General features: G+C 41.4%; 1 protein-coding gene across 2 annotated transcripts in view; it reads left to right on the forward strand.

Moving 5' to 3' along the window:
• LOC125484271 (complement factor H-like) overlaps positions 1-25,974 on the forward strand; it is an 80,556-nt gene that overhangs the window by 20,616 nt on the left and 33,966 nt on the right. Inside the window, exons 5-10 of one of the 2 annotated variants that reach the window (XM_048602308.1) lie at positions 881-1,078; positions 1,483-1,653; positions 5,474-5,644; positions 6,453-6,614; positions 8,412-8,591; positions 14,135-14,308. In XM_048602308.1, the coding sequence (XP_048458265.1) occupies positions 881-1,078; positions 1,483-1,653; positions 5,474-5,644; positions 6,453-6,614; positions 8,412-8,591; positions 14,135-14,308 (1,056 nt within the window). The remainder of the gene's footprint in view (positions 1-880; positions 1,079-1,482; positions 1,654-5,473; positions 5,645-6,452; positions 6,615-8,411; positions 8,592-14,134; positions 14,309-25,974) is intronic. The other variant, XM_048602309.1, reaches the window with a different exon arrangement.

Consider the following 25,974-nt stretch of genomic DNA (forward strand, 5'->3'; position numbering starts at 1 on the left):
CCCCAAGAAGACTTTCCACATCAAGCAGATATTCACCTGCACATCTGCCAATGTGGTATACTGCATCCGCTGTACCCGGTGTGGCTTCCTCTACATCGGGGAAACCAAGCGGAGACTCGGGGACCGCTTTGCAGAACACTTACGCTCGGTTCGCAACAAACAACTGCACCTCCCAGTCGCGAACCATTTCAACTCCCCCTCCCATTCCTCAGACGACATGTCCATCCTGGGCCTCCTGAAGTGCCACAACGATGCCACCCGAAGGTTGCAGGAACAGCAACTCATATTCCGCTTGGGAACCCTGCAGCCCAATGGTATCAATGTGGATTTCACAAGTTTCAAAATCTCCCCTCCCCCCACCGCATCCCAAAACCAGTCCAACTCGTCCCTGCCTCCCTAACCTGTTCTTCCTCCCACCTATCCCCTCCTCCCACCTCAAGCCGCACCTCCATCTCCTACCGACCAACCTCATCCTGCCCCCTTGACCTGTCCGTCCTCCCTGGACTGACCTATCCCCTTCCTAACTCCCCACCTACACTCACCTTTCCTGGCTCCATCCCCGCCTCTTCGACCTGTTTGTTTCCTCTCCACCTATCCTCTCCTCTATCCCTCTTCTATCCGCCTCCCACTCTCTCCCTATTTATTTCAAAACCCCCTTCCCCTCCCCCTTTTCTGATGAAGGGTCTAGGCCCGAAACGTCAGCCTCTCTGCTCCTATGATGCTGCTTGGCCTGCTGTGTTCATCCAGCCCTGCACCTTGTTATCTGTTAGAAAAGAGTTAGTTTTCTAATATTGCAGATGAAACTGGCAAGCAATACACACATCAATATGAAATGTTGCACATTCCATGTTAAAGTAATTATGTTCAATCTGTTTTGCAGTTGTGACCTGTTCCCCAGCGGAAGAACCAGAAAATGGAAAGATCATTAGATCAGGGCGATTTGACCTTGAACAAAATTTTCCTTTTGGCTCTGTCCTGCAATTCGAGTGTAATTCACCAGAACTGGACATTGAAGGTGTCAAAGAAATTTATTGTTTAGGGAATGGAACATGGAGTCATCCAGTTCCTAAATGCAAAGGTAATGCTTAATATCCATACTGTACATAAAGTTTTCCTAAGTGTTTTTCATTCGAAATTCTTCTGATTACATTTCATGATTTTGGGCAGAAATCTGCATTAACCCTTCTCTTTGGATCAGATTGCAGCACTGCCAGAAGCTGCAGTTGACAACACTGGGATAAGTATTCTTCAGAAGCAATGGGGGCCTCACTTATTGGCTGAAAAGTGGGCAGAAGACCCCCAGTGCATCTTTTCGGGAAGGCTAAATAAACCAAACAGATAGTGGCTGGGCCGTTGGTGGGCCCAGGGCTCCAGGGATCTATTTTCATAAATAGCTAAGATTGTATTTAACCATTGTTAAAAATACACTTCCAGTTACTTTGAAAATGTGGTCAAAATGATTTCAGTAATTTTCCCTTTCAGAATTTAGATGTACGGAACCAGTTATAGAGAATGGGAATGTGATTAGCAACGAACGGATTTACAAATATTCTCAAAAACTAAAATATCAATGCAATCGCAATTATAGACCTGAAAACATTCAAGAAACTACATGCAGTAAATATGGATGGAATCCACTACCAACTTGCACACGTAAGCTGATAATTTTATGTCAATAGTAAATTATTTCAATTATCTTATTAGCTGAGAAGTTCTTTTGAACAGTACTATATATTGCATCTTGTTTCTGATTGTAGCAAAATATGATTGCAATATATTTTCCTGTTATAAAAGCAAAATACTAGGGCACTCTTGCAGTACAGAGGTATTGCCCCTACTCTTGGACCAGGAGGCCCAGGTTCAAGTCCCACCTGCTTCAGAGGTCCTTTATCTTTATTCATTCATGGGATGAGGGTGCTGCTGGCTAGGCAGCATTTATTGTCCATCTCTAATTGCCCAGAGGGCAGTTATGAGTCAACCACATTGCTGAGGGTCTGGAGTCACATGTAGGCCAGACCAGGTAAGGATGGCAGTTTTCTTCCCTAAAGGACATTAGTGAACCAGATGGGTTTTTCCTGACAATCGACAATTGATTCATAGTCATGATTAGACTCTTAATTCCAGATATTTATTGAATTCAAATTCCACCATCTGCTGTGGCGGGATTTGAACCCAGGTCCCCAGAACATTATTTGGGTCTCTGGATTAACAGTCCAGCAATAACACCACTCGCCATCACCTCCTCTTAAGGTGATTTTAGAGGTGTGTAATAATATCTCTGAACAGGTTGATCAGAAAAATATGCTAGATAAGTTTTAGTAAAGCAAAATCAGCCAGTACTGGAATCTGAAATTTAAAGAAAAGCTTGAATAACTCTACAGATCAGGCACTTTCTGTGGAGAAAAACACTTTAAAGTCAATGACGTAGACTTGGAACTTTTCACCAGGACTGAGAAAGATTGAAATGTAAGGGTTAAGGCAGTGGGAGGGTAGAGTGGGCAGAAAAGGCAAAGGCGTAGATCTCTGATATGGATGACAGCAAGGAAGATGAAGTAACAAAGAATTTCATGATGCAACAGACAAAAAGCATATTAATGGAAATCGCAAAGGATGTGCCCAGATGATTTGCAAATTGCTACGCACAAATGCATCATAAAGAAAGGTGCAAGATGAAGACCAATCCAGCAAAACATAGAAAGGGGAAGAAAAATGAACTGAAGGAATGAGGTGGAGGCAAAGATTAAACTCAATGTAGCATGTGGAAAGCTACCTGACCTGCTGAGATTTTTAAATTTTTCTTGTTCTTGCTGCCTCCAGTTACCTTGGCTTTAAATAAAGGGGTATGCTTAAATCTACCTTCAATATTGCCTTCAGAGCTGACATTGTTCTGTGTCTTCATCAGTTGCTGAAAAGTTACACTTTTTTTACTCTTTTGTGGGATGTGTGTATCACTAGCAGAGCCAACATTTGTTTTCCGTCCCTAATTGCCTGTCAACCCAGAGACAGCAAGGACTGCAGATGCTGGAGTCAGAGTTAATACAGTGTGGCACTGGAGGAACACAGCAGGTCAGGCAGCATCAGAGGAGCATCCCGACCTGAAACGTTGACTTTCCTGCTCCTCTGATGCTGCCTGACCTTCTGTGTTCCTCCAGCACCACACTGTATTGCCTGTGAACTATATTGTTTGCTGGGCCATTTCAGAGGGTAGTGAAGAGATATCCACATTGCTGTCACTTTTGGGCCAGAATATCTGAGGAAGGCAGATTTCATTCCCTAAAGGTTGTTAGTGAACTGTCGCTTTAGAAGACTAATGTGCCAGGAAATAGTACTTCAGAACATCAGACAAGGCATGATTCAGCATCTCTTCCTATGCCTCATATCACTCCTCTGCCATGAAGACCAAAGCAAAATATTGGTTTAAATTAGCTGCCATTTCCCAGTTCACGATTCTTAATTCTCTAGTCACATCCTCCAAGGGATCCACACCTACTTTTACTACTCTCTTTTTTTACCCTTCAAAGCTCTTGCTTTTAGTTTTTATTTCTTGCCAAATTACTTTCACAGTCAATTTTCTCCCATTTTATTAGATTTTTAGTCATCTGTTGCTGGTTTCTGAAAAATTCCCAAACCCTCTGGCCAATACTAGCTTTTGCTGCTTTCTATATTTTAGTTTTCAATTGGGTACTTTCCTTGAACACCTTTGTTAACCATCATCCTTCTCATTAAATTCCTTCTTTTTGACCATAATAAATCATCATTGAGTGTTATGAAATAGCTGCCTATCTGGCAAAGCACAAGCATTGATTTTCCTATTTCTCTATTTTCCCAGCAGTCTTTAGATTCTTCCTTCATACCTCTGTAATTGTTCTTACTGAAGTTGAGGATACTGGTTTGAGACCTGAATTGCTCTATCTGTCTCTCTCTCTCATTCTATCTCTTTCACTCTTTCAAACTGAATTTGAAATTCTACCTTACTATGATTGTCACCCCCTAAAGGATCCTTAACTACAAGCTTTCTTATTAATCCTACCTCATTACAAATCTCTAGGTCTAAAATAGCCTGTTCCTGGGTAGGTTCTGCAATGTACTGTGATAAGAAACAATCTGCGATGCACTCTACAAATTTGTTCTCCATGTTACACTTGCCCATTTGGTTTGTCCAGCCATAAGACATAAGACATATGAGCAGAAATTAGGCCATTCGGCCCATGAAGTCTGCTCTGCCATTCAATCATGGCTGATAAGTTTCTCAACCCCATTCTCCCACTTTGTCCCCGTATCCTTCAATCCCCTTGACAATCAAGAGCCTATCTATCTTTGTCTTAAATATACTCAATGGCCTGGTTCCATAGATTCACCACTCTCTGGCTGAAGAAGTTTCTCCTCATCTTAGTTCTAAAGGGTCTTCTGTTTACTCTAAGGCTGTGCCCTCAGGCCCTAGTCTCTCCTGCTAACGGAACATCTTTTCAACATCCACTCTATCTCAGCCGTTCAGTATTTCGTAAATTTCAATTAGATCCACCCTCAGCCTTCTAAACTCCATTGAGTATAGACCCAGAGTACTCAAATGATCCTCATATGGGATCATTCCCGTGAACCTCCTCTGGACCCACTCCAGGGCCAGTACATCCTTCCTGAGGTATGAGGTCCAAAATTGCAGGCAATATTCTACATATGGTCTGACCAGAGGCTTATAAAGTCTCAGAAGTGCATCCCTGCTTTTGTTTTCTGCTAATATCTGCCAATAGTTTTCAATCTGCCAATATGCAGATTAAAATCACCCATGACAATTTTAGCACCCTTGTTGCACATTTCCATTATTTCTCACCTTCATTTATACCTTGTTCTATAGTGAGGGAATTCTTTGGGGACCTATAGACAACTCCCACCTCAAACTTCTTTCTGCAGCAGTTCCTTTTCTCCACCCAAACTGTTCCACATCGCAATCTATTACACCTGAATCACTGCTCACATCTGCACTGACACCTTTATTGAAAAAGCCACCTCCTTTTCCTTTTTGACTAGTCTTCCAAATGTCAAATATCCTTTAACATTGAGCTCACAATCTTGGACACCCTGTAACCACATCTCCATAACAACTATTGAGTCATATTCAGTTATTCTATATCATCTATGTTGTTTCAAATGCATTCACAGAAAGAGCCCTAAGCTTTGACTTTGTACTTCCATTACTCTCACTGATTCTAATTTATGCTGCACTGTTCTGCTTATACTTTCCTCCCCCTTCCTGGCATAAGTTCTCCAAAAGAAAACCAAGACTATCTTATGATATTAATTAAAATATTTAGTAAGTGAACTTAATGTTTCACTAATTTTCCTTAGCTCGGGTAGTGCATATATCACCTTTACATCTTTCGCAATAATTACTTTGCTATGTAGATAGCATGAAGTTAGTAATTATGGAGTTATTACTATTGTTCGCTGTATCAAAACCTATCATTTTGTTTTTCAGCAATAGTATGTACGATCATGCCAATAGACCACGGTAATTTCCAAACAGCTAAGTGGATGTTTTCCCATGGTGAAAAAGTAGACTATACCTGTGATAGAGGCTACAAACCTTCTGACTCAAAATCAGTAATATGTGAAGCATCTGGATGGAATCCAAATCCAAGATGTGTAGGTAATTGAATTTTTGGTTTCTAATCTATCCTCAATTATTAAAAGCATAACAAATAATTCTGCCTATTAATGTTCTATGAACAACATCACACAATGAAAGCAGCGTGTACTGTTTAACTATGATAATTTTATACAGATTGGATTAAGCACGATAAATACTGTTCTCTTTTCTTATCAAAAAAGTCTCAAGGAAACATGTCTGTGACTGTTTTATACAATCACAGCAGTGAAACACTCAGTGAGCTAAATACTCACTGACTTGGCAAGCACTTCCTTTTTTAAAAGACCTGTTCCAACCAACAAGAGATTGGAAATGAACAGTGTGATTCCACCTCTGCTCACCTGATCATAATAGTGATCTGAATGAAGTGTTACAAATAATGGATCAGCTACACAGATCAGATAAGAAATCTCTTCATTGAAAAAGGCAATGCAATCTTAGGATTTGTTCTGGCTTGCTGAAAAAGAACATGGAGAAAAAAATATTTAGTTAAAATAAGTGAGAACACAGAACAAATTTCACCAAAAACATAATTTTCAGAGAGAAAAACAGAGCTTGCATGGCTAATTATAACCATGCAGCAACTTCAGTGGATCAGTTTGCCTCCATTGTTCCATGTACTCTAATTGTTTAGACATTGCAGCATTTGTAAGGAAAATTTGAATATTCTAGTTCTTTAACTTTGCTTTTTTAATTTCATTAATAGGTTAGAAGCATTACTTTATAATATTTCATAAACTGAGCCTTGGTCAGCTTGTAATGCTATCAATATCATGTCTGCACTTTGGTGTCAATTTACCTTTCTCAGCAATTAGATGTCCGTTACCAAACATCGACGCAGTTTTCGAACCATCCTATGCTTGGTCATTCGGTCTTTCGAGAAGAATAACTTACATTTGCAGAAATTCCAACCGCCGAGAACAATCTACGTGTACTCTAAATGGCTGGGACCCACATGTAAAATGTCCAGGTAAGTTCTCTTTATTCATTTAACTTAGTTTAAAGCAAACCATAAAATGAAACTATAATTTTCCTCAAAGCAATTACATCATCGAATAGTTCTAAAAAAAGGTCTTTCGAATAGATATGAAATGTAGCAAAATGTATCTTGTTGAATTAAAATAAAATTTACAATCCCAGTATTAGCTTTTTTGGATTGTTTTCTATTTTTTGCTATAACATGGTCATCATTCTTCTGTTGGTGTCATGGGTAAAAGGACCTTTTTTTGTGAAAATGTACAGAATGCAAATGGACTCAGGGTGGGAATGACAATGCAGAGAGAGAGAGAACTTCTCAAAACTCTTCCCTTCCCAGATGTTTTGGTTTTTGTACTCAATGGCAGATGGTGGAATTTACTAAAAATCTGGAATTAAGAGTTTAATGATGACCAGAAAACCCCACTTTGGTTCACTAATGTCCTTTAGGGAAGAAAGTTGCCATTCTTATCTGGTCTGGCCTACATGTGTCTCCAGACCCATAGCAATGTAGTTGACTCTTATTTGTCCTCTCTGATGAGCAATAAATGCTGGCCTAGCCAGTGATGCCCTCATCTTGCGAATGAATAAAAAGAAATGTTGCCTTCTCTAATCTTATTTTACCCTGTGCTAATTTGTATGAGGCTCAGGTAATAATTCAAAGACAATAATGTTGAGATAACAAGGTGTAGAGCTGGATGAACACAGCAGGCCAAGCAGCATCAGAGGAGCAGGAAAGCTGAAGTTTCGGGCCTACACCCTTCTGAAGAAGGGTGTTCATCCTACTCTACACCATGTTATCTCAGATTCTGCAGCATCTGCAGTTCCTGCTATCTCTGAAACAATAATGTTGAGATCTGGTCCATTGATTAAGCTTCTGCTACCTGCCACTCTCCAAATAGCACTTCTTTCCTATGCTTCCCAAGTTGTTACCACCAACATGGACCCAATGTTTGGATCCTTTATTTACTTCAGCAATATTTTTTTCACGTCCATTCAAGAAGTCTCTCACATTGGTGGTTGTTATGAAGCATATGACATGAGACTGTCAATCCTGCTTATCAAAGATACTAGCTGACCCCCTAATTATCGAAACCCTTGCAATACCATATTATGCTTTCCCTTTTTCCCACTTTGGACAGCTTCCCAACTCAAGAAGCCATGGCTGACATTTTTCTGTCCTTTTGTCTTAGCAAACATATTAAGATTGATGAATAAAATCAGTGTCTGCAAATCCTTGTTCTCTGGGAGGCCAATTATTCCATTTACTATCAGTAACAATAACTCATCTCTGGACTCTTACATCCTTGCAAGGTGTGGTTGTAATTTTCTCAAACTGTCTGGATACTGCTCCCCTTCCATTCTGTGTCAACAGATTCTGTCCATTTTTGTACACCTTTCTGATCCACAATCAAGTTACAAGACCTACAAAGTCATGTTGGTGTTCTGATTATGCTCATTAATTACTTAAGGATAAATCAACTGGTCCAAAATACACTATAATTCTTTAAAATTTTAATGGTTTGAAAATGCTTTTATGAATTTCCTCAGGTTGTAGATTATTATTAATCTCTCGAGATGACAACAATAAATTATTAAACCAGAAATTCATTTAAATATTAACATCAGATAAAATTTGTGATCAGATTTGTGAAACCTTTCAAGTATCATAATTTTTGGTATATCGTTGCTGAGTCTATTTTGAAATCAAATAATAATTTTCTTTTTCAAGTAAATGTCAATTGCAAACCAGCAATTAAATGAGTACTAATTAACCAAACTGTTTCCACAGGGCCATGCTCACTACCACCAAAACTTGACCATGGTTATTTTGTACATTCACGGTATTCATACGCAAGTGCTTTTATAGGAAATTATAGATGCAATCATCGGTATATGTTACAAGAGAATGGTAACATCAAATGTGAAGATGGTGAATGGCACATCATAAACTCTATTCCAATCTGCATTGGTAACTTATTTTCATAATTACTAGAATGTAATGGAAATGATAAAAGAAATGTGTTAATTGACAAATGCTGACAGATTTTCTGCAGGTGACAGTTATAAAAGAGGGTTGTTAGCCCAGCAGCAATAGCTTTACTACTGATTCAAACAATTGGAGTTATTTGCATTCACGTAAGAGTATTAGGTTTTATTTAACTGCTCACACTGTTATATTAAATGACGAGATGACACATGAATAATGTTACCAGCTTCTCAGGCCTGGAGTGATCTTTTTCAGGACTCTAGGCCGTCTTCATGGCTGTGGGCTACAAGCTTATCTTGAGAGTGCTCCAAAAGGACAATAAAACCCAGTTCCCAGATCGGGAATGATCAGCTCGAGCTTACAAGGTCATTCACACGGCTGCAACCTCCTGACCACCACAGAACATTCTGACTAATAGGAGAAAAAAAAGTCCCATTATTGCATTATGCAGTTACATTGGATGGAGCTCTCCCCTCCCCGTTATGGCAAGAGTAATGCCGAGAAAGGTGGGAAAATACAGTGAGAATGAGAAAGATCTGATTCTTGACATTGAGGTCAACATCCGCCCCCAAGTTTTCCTCAAGTTTTAAATGCTGACTTCAGAATCTCACCATTGAACAGCAACTAACTTATTTCTAATGCCTTTCCATTTCATTAGAACCCCAAATGCACTTACTTGTGTATCACTTCACATTCTTTCCTCCTCCACCAAGAAACTAGATGGCACAAATTCTTAACATGTATATCCAAGGGGGTAACTGATAGTTGCAGCTTTCCCGGTGTTTCTCCTGGCCATCATACAACTGCTTCTTGTGAACAATATCCTTGCATTTTCCATACCCGCTACCCTTCTTGACCTTTCATCCAGCCTCACCAATGTCATATTCTTGCTGTGGACCAACTCAGACATGACTTCAGCCCTTCAACTTTATTTTAGAGCTCTGAGACATCAATAACTGATTGCTTCCAACAAGTTGTTCTGTGCAGAGACAGACATGCACCTACTAAAGTGTATCTACTAAAGATGCTTTTGTCCTGATGTGGACATATGTAGCTTTTGGCTGCTAGCACGCTTTCTTAGCACTCACACTTTACCGCCAGGCAAAGAAGGCTGCCAGCTTCTGTCTACTTCACATTACTTTCTTAGCACATGCTCACTGAATTTAGTACTGACTTGCAAGTTGCCAATCGGCATGTAACACATTGCATTCTTAGCATACAAAGCACTTCATGCTCAGTTCCAGGCTGTCAGTCTCTGTGGGTCACATTGCTTTTTAGCATCGAGGGAGAGGCAGGAGCTGTAATGGTATGAACTGTTGAACAGTCAATCTATCAGTCCAGAAAAGTGGACACGTCACTGCACAGCACTGTGCTATGTTACTTTCAGACCCACAGCATGTGCCAGCAGTTTACACAGCAATCAACTGCACATGCTTCAAGCAAATGGCCATGTGTGAAAGCCAATGGGGAGCAGTCCTTAACTGGGTGAAAGTGGGCTCTAATCACTCTAGGGTCTTAATCTAGTCAAAGGTTGGCTGTAGTCAATCAGGTACTTGGCCGTCTCAGAGTCCGGTGATGGTGCCTTTGTAGACCGGGGATTGGACAAGCAGCCCAGGAGTTACAGATAGGTCAGCTAGCACCAGAGGTTGGGAGATCAGTCAGGAAATGGCCACGTTCAGTTGGGGATGTCTTGCCAAGTCTGGGCCATGATCAGTCCTGGGGCTTTGGTGAGTACTGGCACGTCAGTCGCAGATTCCTGGGGAAAGTAATTCAAGTCTGGGGATGTGCTACGTTGTACTGTATCACTGAGGACTACAGTAATAAAGATGGTTGGACGGGGCGGGGGGGATTATTGTAGATGGTAAGTTGGGATGAACAGGATAAGTGGTGTGGTATCCTCACTGAGTAAGTAGAAAGCACAGAGGGCAACAATGATCAACTGTTTCTGGGGATGAGGTGGATGAGAGTGGACATGATGCATGGATTACAGAGAGTTGACATCCATGACTCTCAGATGTACATACGGTGGCAGAGTTAGAGTGAGTGCTAGCACTGTGAGTGTGAGGTAGCAGAGAGAAGATAATGACACTTTTTCAGAGCACAGGGAGTCATTGACCTTCTTGCTTTATTGCTGGGCATATCTTTCCACCCGGTCACAGCAGTGCTGCAATAGTTTCCAAGTTGGTTGGATCTAGTGGTGTGGACCCCTGGAGCTGTCCACAGTAACTAAGGTGAGAAAATGGGGCTGCCTATTCAACAGAGAGACAACCAGCCGCTGTATGCTGTGAGTCGTGTGACTTAGGAATTGGTTAGGCCACTTTAGAATGCTGCATACAATTCTGGTCACCCTGCTATAGGAATGATGTTAAACTTGAAAAGGTGCAGAAAAAATTTACAGGGATGTTGTTAGGACTGGAAGGTTTCAGTTGTAAGGAGAGGCTGAATAGGCTGGGACTTTATTCTTTACAGCATTGGAGGATGAGGGGTGACCTTATAGTGGTTTATAAAATCATAAGGGGCATTGGTAAGATAAAAAGCCAAGGTCTTTTACCTAGGGTATGGAAGTCCAAAGCTAGAGGGCATAGGTTTTAGGTGAGAGGGTAAGGATTTAAAAGGGACCTGAGGAGCAACATTTTCACACAGAGGGTGGTGCCTGCATGTAATGAGCTGCGGAGGGCAGTGGTAGAGGTAGGTACAATTTAAAAGACGTTTGGATAGGTACATGAATAGGAAAGGTTTAGAAGGATATGGAACAAATAGAACTAGTTAAGTTTGGGATACCTGGTCGGCATGGATGATTTGGACCAAACAGTCTGTATTGTGCTATATGACACTATGACTTCATTACTTTGCTGGTGGAGCAAAGCCAGATTGCCAAAGTTTGACCAGGTGCACAGTAGAATTTCAAACAAAACTGGTGCTTACTCTTGAGATAGAAAGAACTGCCAATGCTGGAGTCAGAGATAACAAAGTGTGGGGCTGGAGAAACACAGCAGGCCAGGCAGCATCAAGAGGGTTGACGCTTACTCTATTTTGGCTAAGATTCAGCCCATCTATTTGCAATGCACCCTTTTACATGTTATCAGGAAAAGGTTCCCACTTTCTACAGGGATAAGAGGAATTGTTATAAAACTAGACTATATAGGCCTGAAGCTTTAAGATATGACATCATGACAAGTAAACTTCCAGTATAACAGTATTTAGTTCTCCTTCAATTATTCTCTGTATTATGATCTGCTCAGTCAGTAAGCTGTCTGTATGTAATGTACAGTATGATCAGTAAGCAGCGAACCCAGACTGTGTCTAAGTCAGAGGTATTTTTAGTCACGTAAATTGTTTATGACATTGATAAACTTCAAGACATCTCTCTCAACTAGAACCCAACTCTGTGCTTTACGATATACTTTTGAAAAATAAAGAGCCACAGAGTTAATCAGTTGGCATCAGTTTTGGATGACACAGCAGACCATAATAATGCAGCACACACTATGTAGGATATAATGCAAGCCCCTGCCAGTGTTCCAAGCATTGAAACCTCATCATCAAGAGGCCAACTTACGAGCAATCCTATACCTTTGTTCTGCATCAGTCTGAGGGTGTGTTAAAGGTGTCATGAGCCTTGTTTGGAGGGGGCACCCTTGTCTCCTTTGAAGGAGACAGGAACTTGAGAGTTCTTCAGTATGTAAGAATCATGGCAGCTGCCAGGTTATTGAAACAGCCATCCAGAATTTAAAATGTCAAAAGTCACAAATGATTTGAATGTTCAGGGACTGGAAGCTTTTCTGTTTGCAAACATTTCCGGTGAGTGAGAGAACACTCAAAGCAACTTTGATACAGTCAATAGCACCCTGCAGTTGGAGGAAAGCCACGGATAGTGAAGAATCTTAATGCCCTAGCTGCTTGACTAGCATTGTCAAGGGGTAAAGATATGAAAACATGTGCTGTGGGGAAAATTGTGTTGCTAAGATCATGGATGCATTTGTAGTTTGAGGATTTGGGTTTGCCACACAAGCCACCCTTCTTTTTATTTCAAAAATATACTTTGCTCAAAAAAATCCCTTTGTATATATTCATAGTCATAAATGCAGTTCAGTTCTGTACAGTTTCATATTAAGTAAAGAAACAAAACTTGGGACTTGAACTCTATCCACAAAACCAAGACCTCTCTTATGCACACAACACTAACATTTACTTATATTTGAGACACTAGGAGGGTCCGATAACTGAACGGACCTCCATTTACCTTCAGCAGGAAGACCTCAGACTGTGGTCTTTACCCAGCGCATCTTGGCGACAGCTGCCCCAAGATTTAGTGCGTTCCCAAAACACGTAGTCCTGGACCTTGAAATGTGCCTACAAAAGCTACCTATCACTCCTTGTAACAGGCAGTTGTGACTTTGATGGCCACCAGGAAGAGATTGGAACCCAATCCTTCTGAGTGCGAGTCATCTTACAGCAGCTGACTCAGCCAGGGACATCCTTAATCAAGCCTGCACTGTCTTTCACGCAGTTGAGGAAGATAACAGCGAGGCCAATAATTCCCAAGTGTGATAATTCAATTGTCTCTTTTTGGTTCATCTTAACCTGCTGCTTTTCCCTCCGGAGACAGTGCAGCAGCCATTAGAGGTTGCTATACTTCCTGGAGATATTTTTAATCGTTGTTACCAGTGTGTTATGTTCAGAGATTCATTGAAGCCACAAGGAAATCCATGAAATCTATGTGGAATGTCAGAAAAATAATGCAGTATTATTGAAGGAATTCCCAATTCCTCACATCCATAACAATGAAGCATAATGTTATTTCTTCACACAGTGTGCTTTGTCATGCCTTGATAAGGAGCTCTGGAAAATGTGATTTTATCCATTTGCACAGGGAATAACCAAAGTTTTTGTATTACATTGAGAAGATATTTCTGCCATTAAGCATGAAATTGTTTCATGCTGTACATTTCCACATTATTAGTTATAAGGGGATGGAAATCTTGGCAATACTCCTGGTAATTTGTCTTTATAGGCCAACATTCCTGACAATAAGGATATCCTCACCGCATTGTAAATATGTGAAAGATACATTAGATTTTTGTATTTGACTTTCTAGAGAAGACTGCTCTAACAAGTATGATTTCCGTGAAAAGAAGAATTTGCATTCATAAAGTACCTTTTATTACCTCAGGGCAACACAAGGCTAATGAAATACTGAAGCGAAATCTTCACCATAATGTCAACTGATGAGTTACAGCTGCTATAATGCTGTTGAACTTCCTCATCAAGACTGTAGAGCAGCAATCGACCAAGTGTTGCTGCAAGCAGTATGCAAGAACAGACATTTAGAGGTGTATGATAAACTGGTAAAAAATGGGCCATGTCTTAAGAAGGGGCATGATCAACTGTTCAATGTAAAAGTAGGAATGTGGTATTAAATGCTATAATTTGGTCTCACCATGGTCAGCTATTATGTTTTAGTTGAATTCGATGGAAAACTAATCCAATTTACTCCTAGTTATACTTGATCTTATACTTTACAGAACTGGGATGTGGAAAACCACCTGCATTAATAAATGGGAAATTTACTCCTGATAAAGAAAAGTATTATGAAGGGACCCAGATAAACTATAGATGTAATCGTGGCTTTCATATTTATGGGCCAAAGACTCTGACTTGCTCTTCCAAAGGGTGGGCAGAGGCACCTATTTGCATTGGTAAGCATGTTTTTTTTAATTTGATAGATACATTTTTTAAAAAAGTCTCTTTTATAAGATGGACTGTTTCAATATGAAGTCTTTCTTTAAATATGTAGGATTAAATGCTTGGGTCCTGTCTGATTATGGGGTCATTTAATAAGAAGGTGTTAAATGACTCAATATCAAGGTAGCTACCCAACAGTATGTTATAACCTTATAAATGCCAGCAGTTAAACATTGCTTTATGCATCCTGATATTTCATGCATTCGTGGCCCATGCTATCAAGTGCTGCATTCTGACGTCATTGAGGATGCTCCTTGATGCTCAACTTTCTGTTAGTCCACAAATATTTGAGCCTTAACTTGGCGTGGAATGACTGCAGGGGTTTATGAATTGCTTAGCTCCATCTATGCCATTCTGCTTCTGCTGTCCTGTTTGCAAACATGCAGTCCTGTTTTGCAGCACTACCATGTCGGTGCCTTACTTTCAGATCTTATCACGTCTCTCACCATCAACATCCCTGCCCTGATTAACTAGAAATTGAAGGGGTGGGGGGGTGGAATCAGCCACAACAGTGTTGTGAGTACTGTAGCAGTTAAGTAATTGATTATTCTACAGCAGTTTGGTCACCTCCTGACTCATAAAATAGTCATAGTACTTGCTTAGTGTGGATACTCCAAAGAACCTTTTTATTTATCGCCTGTTCCAAGTTTAAAGCTTTGACCCAAGTACGAAAAAAATTTAAAAAATCAAATGATGAGATTAATTCAGCTTGTCCACTTAATTATCATCTCTGGTCGTTAATTCTCTCATTTTTTTTAATTTCAAAGTCTCAGCCTGCCTCATAAGCTTAGCCTTGAACTGGATATTTTTCCTTGAAGTAGTTTAGGGTTAGGGTTAGGCTGATGGGTTCAAATCAACTGCATCCTTAATGAAGTAAGGGGAAGGGTCAATGAGAGTACTATGACTGTTATTATGAATCTTAGCTTCTAAAAAGCGTTGAAGAAAGTATTATGTTATAGACCTATTAGTCAATTTGAGGTGCACGGGATTAAAAGGGCGAATGACAGCATGGATACAGATTGCTCAGGGCCTTAGAATGCAAAGCTGTGTGGAACAATTGTTTTTGACACTATAGTGATGTTCCCCAGATTAAGCTTTTAGAAATGTTACACCTCTGTTTGATATCTGTTAATGACCTGGAATTCAAAATACATTCAATAACTTGAAGGTTTGCTCAAGATTTTAACAGATTAAATATGGAGAAACTAGTTCCACTGGCAAAAGGGTCAGCAACCAAAGACAGATATAGGGTAATTGACCAAAGAACCAGAGGTGTCATGAGAATAGCGTGAGTTGTGATCTGGAACCAAAACAGAAATTGCTAGAGAAACTTAGCAGCTCTGGCAACATCTGTAGAAAGAAAAAACAGAATTGATGTTTTGCATCCAGTGACCTTTCATCAGAATGGTTTCAAACTATATTCTGGTGTGGACTATCTGAAAGGGTGGTGGAACAAATACAATGGAAACTTTTAAAAGAGATAGCAAGAACTGCAGATGTTGGAATCAGAGTCAATACAGTGTGGAGCTGGAGGAACATAACAGGTCAGGCACCATCAGAGGAGCAGGACAGTCGATGTTTTGAAACATTGACTCTCCTGCTCCTCTGATGCTGCCTGACCTGCTGTGTTTCTCCAGCGCCACACTGTGTTGACAACTTTCAAAAGAGAATTAGCTAAATACTCAAAGAAACATGAGGCTTTGGGAAGACCAAGGTATTAGACTAAATTGAAATCTCAGAATGAGTCAGCATGTATGCAATGTGCTGACATTGTTAATAGCACAAGATATAATGTACTATTTCATTCAATAATCTGGCCATTCTGAGCAGTTTCTAGAATTAATCAATGTTTATTTGCTGAGTTTTAGTTTGGAAAAAAGTTATGATGATAATAACGATTTGAAAAAATCTTTATTTCGGCAAATCTGCCATTTAAATTATTCACAAATAGTCCTCTCTTCCTCTCCAGATCATAAGATGCAGGAGTAGAATTAGGCCATTCAGCCAAGGAGTGTGCTCCCCACCATTCAATCAAGACTGATATGTTTCTCAACTCCATTCTCTTGTGTTCTCCCCATAACCCTTGACCCCTTTACCAATTAAGAACCTATCTATCTCTGTTTGAAGTACATTCAATGACCTGGCTTCTGCAGCCCCCTGCAGCAATGAGTTCCACAGAATCCCCACCATCCAGCTGAAGAAATTCCTTCTCATCTCAGTTTTAAAAGGTCGTCCCTTCACCATGAAGCTGCGCCCTCGGGTTCTAGTCTCCTCTATTTACCGAAAAATCTTCTCCACCCCACTCTATCCAGACGTCTCAGTAATCTGAAAGTTTCATTCAAATCCCCCCTCATCCTTCTAAACTGCATCGAGTACAGACGTAGAGTCCTCAACTGCTTCTATGACAAGCCCTTCATCCCCGGAATCATTCTTTTAAATCTTCTCTGGACCCTCTCCAAGGCCAGCACATCCTTCCTTAGATACAGGCCCGAAAACGCGCACAACATTCCAAATCCTGTCTGGACAGAGCCTTATACAGCCTCAACTTTACATCTCTGCTCTTGTATTCTAGCCCTCTTGAAATGAATGCAAACATTGCATTTTCGTTCCTAGCTGCCAACTGAACTTATATGTTAGCCTTAGGATTCCCAAGTCCCTTTGTGCTTCAGATTTCTGAAGCCTTTCTGCATTTAGAAAATAGTCTCTGCATCTATACTTCCTATCAAAGTGCATTACATGACACCTTACACATTGTATTCCACCTGCTACTTCTTTGTCCACTCTCCTAACCTGTCCAAGTCCTTTTGCAGCCTCCCCGCTTCCTGAACTTTCCCTCCAGCTATCTTTACATCATCTGCAAACTTAGCGACAATGCCTTCAGTTCCTTCGTCCAGATCATTAATGTATCATGTGAGTAGTTGTGGTCCCAAAACAGAATCCTGTGGAACTCCACTAGTCACCGGCTGCCATTATGAAAAAGATTCTTTTTTTCCCAACTCTCCGTCTTCTGCTAGTCAGCCAATCCACTATCTATGCCAATACCTTGCCTTAACATAGTGGGCTCTTGTCTTTTTTAGCAACCTCCTATGTGGCACCTTGTCAAAGGCATTCTGGAAATCCAAATAGATCACTTCCACTAGCTCTCCTTTTTCTAACTTGCTCGGTACCTCCTCAAAGAGTTCTAACACATTTGTTAGGCATAACCTGCTGTTAATGTAGCCGTGCTGACTCAGCTGTATTTTACCATGCACTTTCAAGTAATCCGCAATACCTAATAATGGACTCTACCAATGACCGAGGTCAGGCTAACCAGCTTATAGTTTCCTGACTTCTGCCTCCCTCCTTTGTTAAACAGGAGTATTATTTTAACCATTTTCCAGTTCACTGGAAACTTCCCTGACTCCAGTGATTCCTGAATGATCACCAGCAATGCCTCCACAATCTCCTCAGCTTCTCCTTCAGAACTCTGGGATGTAGTCCATCTGGTCCAGGTAATTTATCCACCTTTAGACCTTTCAGCTTCCCCAGCACCTTCTCCTTAGTGATGATAACCACACTCACCTCTACTCCCTGATTCTCTTGAAGTTCTGGTTTGCTGCTGGTGTCTTCTGCTGAGAAAACCGATGCAAATTACCTATTCAGCTCCTCTGCTATTGATTTATTCCTTATTACTACTTCTCCAGCCTCATTTTCCTGTGGTCCAATGTTCACTTCGCTTCTCTCTTACCTCTTATATATCTAAAAACAAAACTGTTGCAATCTTGTTTTATAATCCTAGCTAGCTTACTCTCAAATTTCATTTTCTCCCCCTTTACTGCTTTTTCCAGTTATCCTCTGTTGGTTTTTAAAGGCTTCCCAAGCCCCTGGCTTCCCACTTATCTTCACCACATTGTATGCATTTTCTCTGTTTTTATGCCGTCCGTGACTTCCCTTGTCAACTACAATTGCTTTGTCCACCCCTTAGTATGTTTCTTCTTCCTTGGCATGAATTATTACTGTGCCTCCTGAATTGTCCTGAGAAAATCCAGCCATTACTGCTCCACTGTCTTCCCTGCTAGGCTCCCCTTCCAATCAACTCTCGCCAGCTCCTCCGTCCTGTCTTTGTAGTTACCTTTACTCAATTGTAATACCGTTCTATTTGATTCCAATTTCTTCTTCGCAAACTGCAGGCTGAATTCTATCATATTGTGGTCATTGTCCCCTAGAGGTTCCTTCGTCTTAAGATCCTTTATCAAGTCTTCCCTGTTACAGATCATCAAATCCAGAGCTGCCACGGGGCTCTACCACAAGCTGCTCCAAAAAGAAAATCTTGTAGACATTCGACAAATTTCTTTTCCTGAGATTCGCTACCAATCTGATCTTCCCAGTCCATATCCATATTGAAGTGCCCCATGATTATTGTAAAAGTGCCTTGCTTACACACCTTTTCCATCTCCTGATTTATTTTCTTCCCTACATCCTGATTGCTGCTAGAAAGCCTATATCCAATTCCCATCAGGGTCTTTTCATCTGAATTGCTTTTAATCCAAATAAAACCAGCAATTAACAGAATTTTGTGTCTCAATGAATCACAGAGTGGTTACGACACAAAATTCACACACATTAACAACTCTTTGTGTCTGTACCAGCTATTTGCAAGAATAATTCATCGAGAACCACTCCCTTGCCTTTAATCTAGAGCTGGGTCATTCTTTCCCATTCAGATAATGATCCAATTCACTCTTAAAATCCATGGTTGAATCTAATCGAACCACATTCTCAGACTCTATCCGCTAGCTGAGTCAACAGTTTCCTCCTGTCACTGTTGTTTCTTCTACCAATCACATTTAATCAGTTTCATCAGTTCTCAGTCTGACAAAGGGTCACTGGGCCCAAAACTTTAACTCAGTTTTGTCTGCAAAGGTGCTGCCAGACCTGCTGAGTTTCTCCAGCAATTTCTGTTTTTGTTTCAGATCTTTAGCACCCAGAATTCTTTGTTTGATTCTCCGTTCTCAATCCTTTTGTTATTGGGGTGATTCCTCCTTGTTTCCTGCATCTGGGTCTTTCATGATTTTTACACCTCCAATGAAATCTTCTCTCTGTGCTTTCTTTGCTAACAGAAGATAAAATAAAGATTTTTTTTACTCGTAAGCTTTAAAATTTTTTGGTTGTTTTGCCTTCCCACCCAACATAGCAGTGTTTCCACTAAATGAAAGTAAAAATGCTGGTAATATTCAATGGGTCTGTCCACATCTGTGGAGTCACAAACAGCTAATGCTTCAGTGCTGTGAACTTTCAGTAGAATTGGAAAAAGTTAGATATGTATTAGGTTTTCAACAAGTTAAAAAGTAGGGTTGGAGGGCAAGAGGATGTAAATATGTACAAAAAGGAAAGTTTTTGTTTGGGTAAAAGGCAGGACAGGTTAAATGTTGCCAAAGTGAGTGGTTATGGAACAACTAAAGAAACAATGTGTGTCAAAGAGGAGTAAATGGCAAGAGATTTGCCATCTAAAGTCAAAGAAAATAAGAAACAAATTATCAAAGTAAAACAGAACAAACCAATGTCAGAGATTGTGACCCAAAATATATGAACTTGATTTACATTGGTTCAGAAAGCGGTAAAGTGCCCAGTCAAAAAAATAAAGAAGAGTCTGATGAATAGACGTCTAGAAATGTTAGCCTGCTCTCTCTCCATGGATGCTGCCTGACCTGCTGCGATCTCCAGCATTTGTTGTTTTCAGTACAGATTCCAGCATCTGCAGTAATTTGCTCCTACAAAAAAAATGAAGCATTCCTCACTTTTGGATTGAATTTTCATTGAACGCTGTCAGAGGCCAAGAACAGAGAGGCCAGGTGGAGAATTACAGTGATGACTGGTTGGAAGCTCATACTTCTACTGAGTAGCTGAATGGAAATGTTCCTCAAAGTGGACGTCCATTTGGTCTCCCAACTTACATGAGGCATCAGTAGCTGCAACTGTAATATAATAAATTGAAATAAATATGAGTAACATGCTGTTTCACTTGGGAGGAGTGTTTAGGACCTAGGTGGTATCTATTAAGTGTCTCATTGCTTGGTTGTAAAGCCGCTGTGGGAAAGGGAGGTAGACATTGGGGTAACTGACTAGACCATGAGCTACTATCACAACCAATCCAATGGTCCCTATTAGCAGTTATTGATTCTCCCAGGCTGACTCTTATCCATGTTAATGTTTCAGGTCCAGTGACCCTTCTTCAGTTCTGCTAATAGGGACATTGGGTTGGTTGTGATAGCAGCCCATAATCTACTCAGTTACCCCAATATCTACCTTCCTTTCCCAAAGCTTTCCCCTCAGTTCTGAGGAGGAGTCACTGGACTTGAAACATTAACTCTGATTTCTCTTCACAGATGCTGCCAGACTGTTAAGCTTTTCCAGCAACTTCTGCTTTTGTTTCTGATTTATAGCATCTGCAGTTCTTTTGTTTTTTATGACCTTTACCAGTTCTTTTGTCTGCCCAATTGCTGTTCTCTCTCTCTGGGCTCCATCTACCTATTGTTTACACCTCATACCCACCTACCACCCCGCCTTCCAACCCCAGCATCTCCACAGATACTGCTGCTGAGTTTTCCTGTTTTTGTTTGTGAGTAGACCAAGATTTTAAAGAGGGAATAGTCAAATTGGAAATGCTGAATGGGAAGGATGATGTGATTAGTGTTGGAATCATATTGGAGATGGCAGATATCATAGGATGACCTGTTGAATATGAAGGCTGGTGGAGCGCAAGGTCTGGACAAGGAGAACAAACAGGAGGCTGGAAGAACACGGCAAGACAGGCAGCATCTGGAGGAAAGGAGCAGTCAATGTTTCAGGTATTGCCCTTCTTCAGGACTGGATGTGGGGGTAGTGGGACCTGCAGATAAAGGGGGCGGGGGAGGGTGGAGGTGGAATGGTGGTGATAGGTGGACACTCGTGGTAGGTACGACCTGGTTGGTCGATGGGAGGGATGAATCCGGTTGGTGGCTGGAAGGGAGGGTCAGAAGGTGGAATAGAAAGGGAGAGGTGGGGCTGAAAGGGAAGCTGGGGGTTGGGTGGGAAGATTATTGAAATTGGTGAACTCAATGTTGAGTCCTGGGCACCCTACAGCCTGGAGGACTCAACTTTGAGTTCACCAATTTCAAATAACATTCCCACCAATCCCCTGTCTCCCTTTCCAGCCCCACCTCTTCCCTTCCATTCCACCTTCTGACCCTCCCTTCCAGCCACCAACCGGATTCAGCCCTCCCATCAACCAACCAGATCGTACCTACCACCAGTGTCCACCTATCACCACCATTCCACCTCCACCCTCCCCCCCTTTTATCTGCAGCTCCCCAGACCCCTACATCCAATCCTGAAGAAGGGCAATACCTGAAATTTTGACTGGTCCATTAATCTATATGCTGCTCGGCCTGCTATGTCCTTCCAGCCTCATGTTTGTCTATCTTGGATTCCAGCATCCGCAGTTTTTTTGTCAGTGGACGAGGAGAAGACTGTCTAGCTTCTCAGAGGGAATGGGATGGGGCAGGTGCAAAGCTATGTATAGACTAGTGCATATGGTCAAGGGTCCTTTAAAGGTAGGGCTGTGGCAAGGAGCAATCTTTATTTGAGGAGAATGAAAGCATACCAGAAGTGTTAAGCATGCAATGAGGAAGTCTCATTGAGATAGCTGCTTGAGTCAGTGAGTTTTAAGTGAATACTGGTTAAGAGTCTATACTGAAAAATGAAGACAGAGAAGTCAAAAATGGAATGTAAAAGACGAAGATAGACTATATGATGAAGAGCGAGGAGTAGCAATTGGAAGCAAAGCCAGTCAAATTTTCCAGTTCAGGACACATGCTGAAATAGCACAAGTACAGGCATCGCTGGACTAATGAAAAAGGTGAGGGACCGGACCTGAAGGACAATGGGTCAGGTGATCACAGCAGCCATTTTAGGTCAGTATTTGTGCTTTTAAAAACCACTTTAATCCATGAAGGTTTCTATTAAAAAAGAGTCATATCAGGCTCAAACCATCCAAATCTCTTTCTCTCACCGTGGGTGCCAGACCTGCTGAATCTGCAGCATTCTCTGTGATTGTGTCCGATCGCTTAGTTGACTGGATAGCTGTGACACAGAATAATAACAATGGCATAGTTTTAAATCTGTAATGGCTGCAGTCATTCATGGTGGCTTGGTGGCTTGGTGCCTTAAATCACACGACACCAAGTTATAGTCCAACAGGCTTATTTGAAAACACAAGCTTTCGGAGCCTCAGTCCTCCTTTAGGTGTTAGTGAGAGGAGTAGTATCAGACAAAGAACTTACGAGTAAAAGATCAAATCTGTGATGCTGTTAAATCTTTAATCAGTGAGAAGGTTTTAATTGAATAATATGTATATGTAAATTCCCAAATTCCTTTGAAGTTACTGTCCTGAGAGAACTAAAGGTTTTATCAGTGTAAAGAAGAGGTGACATTTTAGGTCAGACATTGCATATTAGGTGTGAGGCCTTGTTTAGAATCTTCTTTACACTGATAAAACCTTTAGTTCTATCAGGGCAGTGACTTCAAAGGAATTCAGGGATTTACATATACACATTAATTAATTAAAACCTTCTCACTGATTAAAGATTTAACAGCATCTTAGGTTTGTTTAGTACATCTTCATCAATGATCTTTTACCTATAAATTCTGTGACTGATACTACCTCTGTCACTAACACCTGAAGAAGGAATAAGACTCCGAAAGCTTTAGTTTTTAAATAAACCTGTTGGACTATGACCTGGTGTTGTGTCATTCCTGACCTTGTCCACTCCAGTCCAACACCAGTACCTCCATCATGGCTTCAAATTATGTCTCACATGTCGAGTGGTGCCCCTCAAGCTATATAAAATGGAAAGAGATGTCTTGGTCCTCAGTTTAAAATTAAAAGCTCTCACGGGCCAGTTTTAGACAGTAGCTTAATTATTTCTACATGGACAACACCTCAATTACTGGTAATCAATCATATAGTATATTATTCTAGTTACTGTGATATAGGGATAAAGGCTTTCGTTCATAGGAGACGAGTTTGTTTAGAATTCTGACTTTGTACAGAGCATGAGATGAAAATATTGAGAGGCAGGTGGCCATTTGAACTGTCACTTATTCATTATAGAATGCCAACTAGTTTGGTAAGTAATCCTGCAGTTGTTCTCTGCCAAGTTCCAATGGTCCCCACAGGAAGTGCTCTTTAGCTCCAGCTCCTGATTGACCACGTGAAGTGGAGAGCTGTGAATAGACTCACTATGGAGGATATTGTGGATGTGACCTTTAGCAAGCTGGTCACACTACCAATCGGGGCTACATAGGCAGAAAAGCGTTGGGTGACCACCAGGAAGACTAGTAAGCATAGGCAGGCAGCGCAGCTGTCCCCAGTGCCCATCCCCCTGTCAAACAGATATATCATGTTTGACACTGTTTGGGGGGTGGGAGGGAGGTGGTGGCCTCTCAGGAGAAAGCAACAACAACCACATTTGTGGCACCATGGTTGGCTCTGTTGCACAGCAGGGGAGGAAAAAGTGTGGGGGACCTTTAGCAATAGTCTCAGTTGTTTCAGCGGCGGGAGTCCAGGAGAGAGCGCGAGGGCAGCCTGGGAAGGTAAGCTTTCCAATTGTAAAAGTCTTACCTCGCATGACTGCTGCCTTTCAGTTGTTTCATTGGCGGGAGTCCGGGAGAAAGCGTGAGGGCAGCCTGGGAAGGTAAGCTTCCACCCCAATAAATTTGGGAGTTAACTAATACCCGAGACACTACATGCGTAGTGCCTCCCACCCTTCCACCTCCTCTAACCTAATAATAACGACTAAGTGTGGTGAGCAGGTAAGCTATTTGCATTCTTTTTTCCTCATTTCTTTGTTATCTTTCGGGGTGGTCACCTAGACGCCAAATCCTCTGGGAGCGGGTCGGAAGGCAAAGCCGGTGTCTGTTTGAGTATATAACGGAGTAAACTTACTGGTGCAGTGAACACTGCAAAACTAAAAAAAACTAATTAATTTTAAATAATTAACTAAGTAGAGATGGCAGGCCAGGTGATGTGTTGTAGCTGTATGATGTGGGAACTGGCTGATCCCATTGAGAATGGCAGTGACCACATCTGCAGCAAGTGTTGGCTGCTTGAGGAGCTCCGGCTCAAAATTGATGAGCTGGAATCCGAAATCCAAACAGTGCAGCACATCCTGGAGGGGGAGAAATATCTGGATGCTGTGTTCCAGGAGGCAGTCACACCTGGTAGATTAACTAATGTTAATTCGATCGGTGGGCAGGGACAGCAGTGTGTGACTGCGAGTGAGGCAGGTAGAGGGACCCTGCAGACAGGAACACAGGAGCCGCAGCCTTGACATTGTCCCACAGGTATGAGGCACTTGCTCCCTGCGTGGATGAGGAAAGGGGCTGCAGGAAGGATGAGTCAACTGACCATGGCACCATGATCCAGGAGGCCATTCAAGATTGGGGAGCAAAAGGACAGATTGTAGTTGTAGGGGATTCCATCATCAGGGTGATAGACAGTATCCTTTGCGAGCAGGATAGAGAATCCCGCATGGTGTGTTGCCTGCCTGGTGCCAGGGTGCGAGACATCTCTGACCGGCTTGAGAGGATACTAGAGAGGGAAGGGGAGGATCCAGTTGTTGTGGTCCACGTAGGTACCAACAACATAGGCAGGACTAGGCAAAAAGACCTGTTTCAGGATTATGAAAAGCTAGGAACAAAATTGAAAAAACAGGTCTTCAAGCATCATAATCTCTGGATTGCTGCCCGAGCCACGTGCAAATTGGCATAGGGAGGCGAGGATCAGGGAAGTAAACACGTATCTAAAAGAGTGGTGTGGGAAAGAGGGTTTCCTTTTCATTGGGCACTAGCATCAGTTCTAGGACAGGAGGGATCTATACCGTTGGGATGGACTCCACCTGAAAGGGCCAGGTAACCAATGTTCTGGCGAAAAGGGTAAATAGGGTGGTTAATAGGACTTTAAACTAGTAAGTAGGGGGGAAGGGAGAAGTGAGCGTAGAGGGAGAATAACAATTAATGTAAGGCAAAGCAGCAGGTTAGCAGGTGACAAGGAAGCTTCAACTCCATTGAAAATTAGGAAAAAAGTTAAAGGGAAGGAGAACTCGAGCTGTTAGTAATGGAGGTAATAGGACCCAAAAAGAAGGTGCAAAAACTGGCATAAGGGCACTTTATCTGAATGCTCGGAGCATTCAAAACAAAGTGGATGAGTTGACGGTGCAAATCATGGACAATGGGTATGATTTAGTGGCCATTACAGGATGGTCATGACTGGGAGTTAAATATCCAGGGTTATCAAACTGTTCGGAAGGACAGACAGGAAGGTAAGGGAGGTGGTGTTGCTCTGATTTTTAAGGATGCTATCAGGGCGGTAGTGAGAGATGATATAGGTTCTACTGAACAAAACATTGAATCCATTTGGGTGGAAATTAGGAACAGCAGGGAGAAGAAGTCACTGATAGGTTTGGTCTATAGGCCACCAAATAATGACATCGTGGTGGGGGGAGCGGAATAAACATAGAAATAGGTAATGCATGTAAAAATGGTACAGCAATTATCATGGGGGATCTTAATCTACATATCGATTGATCAAACCAGGTCGATC

The sequence above is a fragment of the Rhincodon typus genome, chromosome 10 (assembly GCF_021869965.1).
Source record: "Rhincodon typus isolate 14 chromosome 10, sRhiTyp1.1, whole genome shotgun sequence".
NCBI lineage: Eukaryota > Metazoa > Chordata > Chondrichthyes > Orectolobiformes > Rhincodontidae > Rhincodon > Rhincodon typus.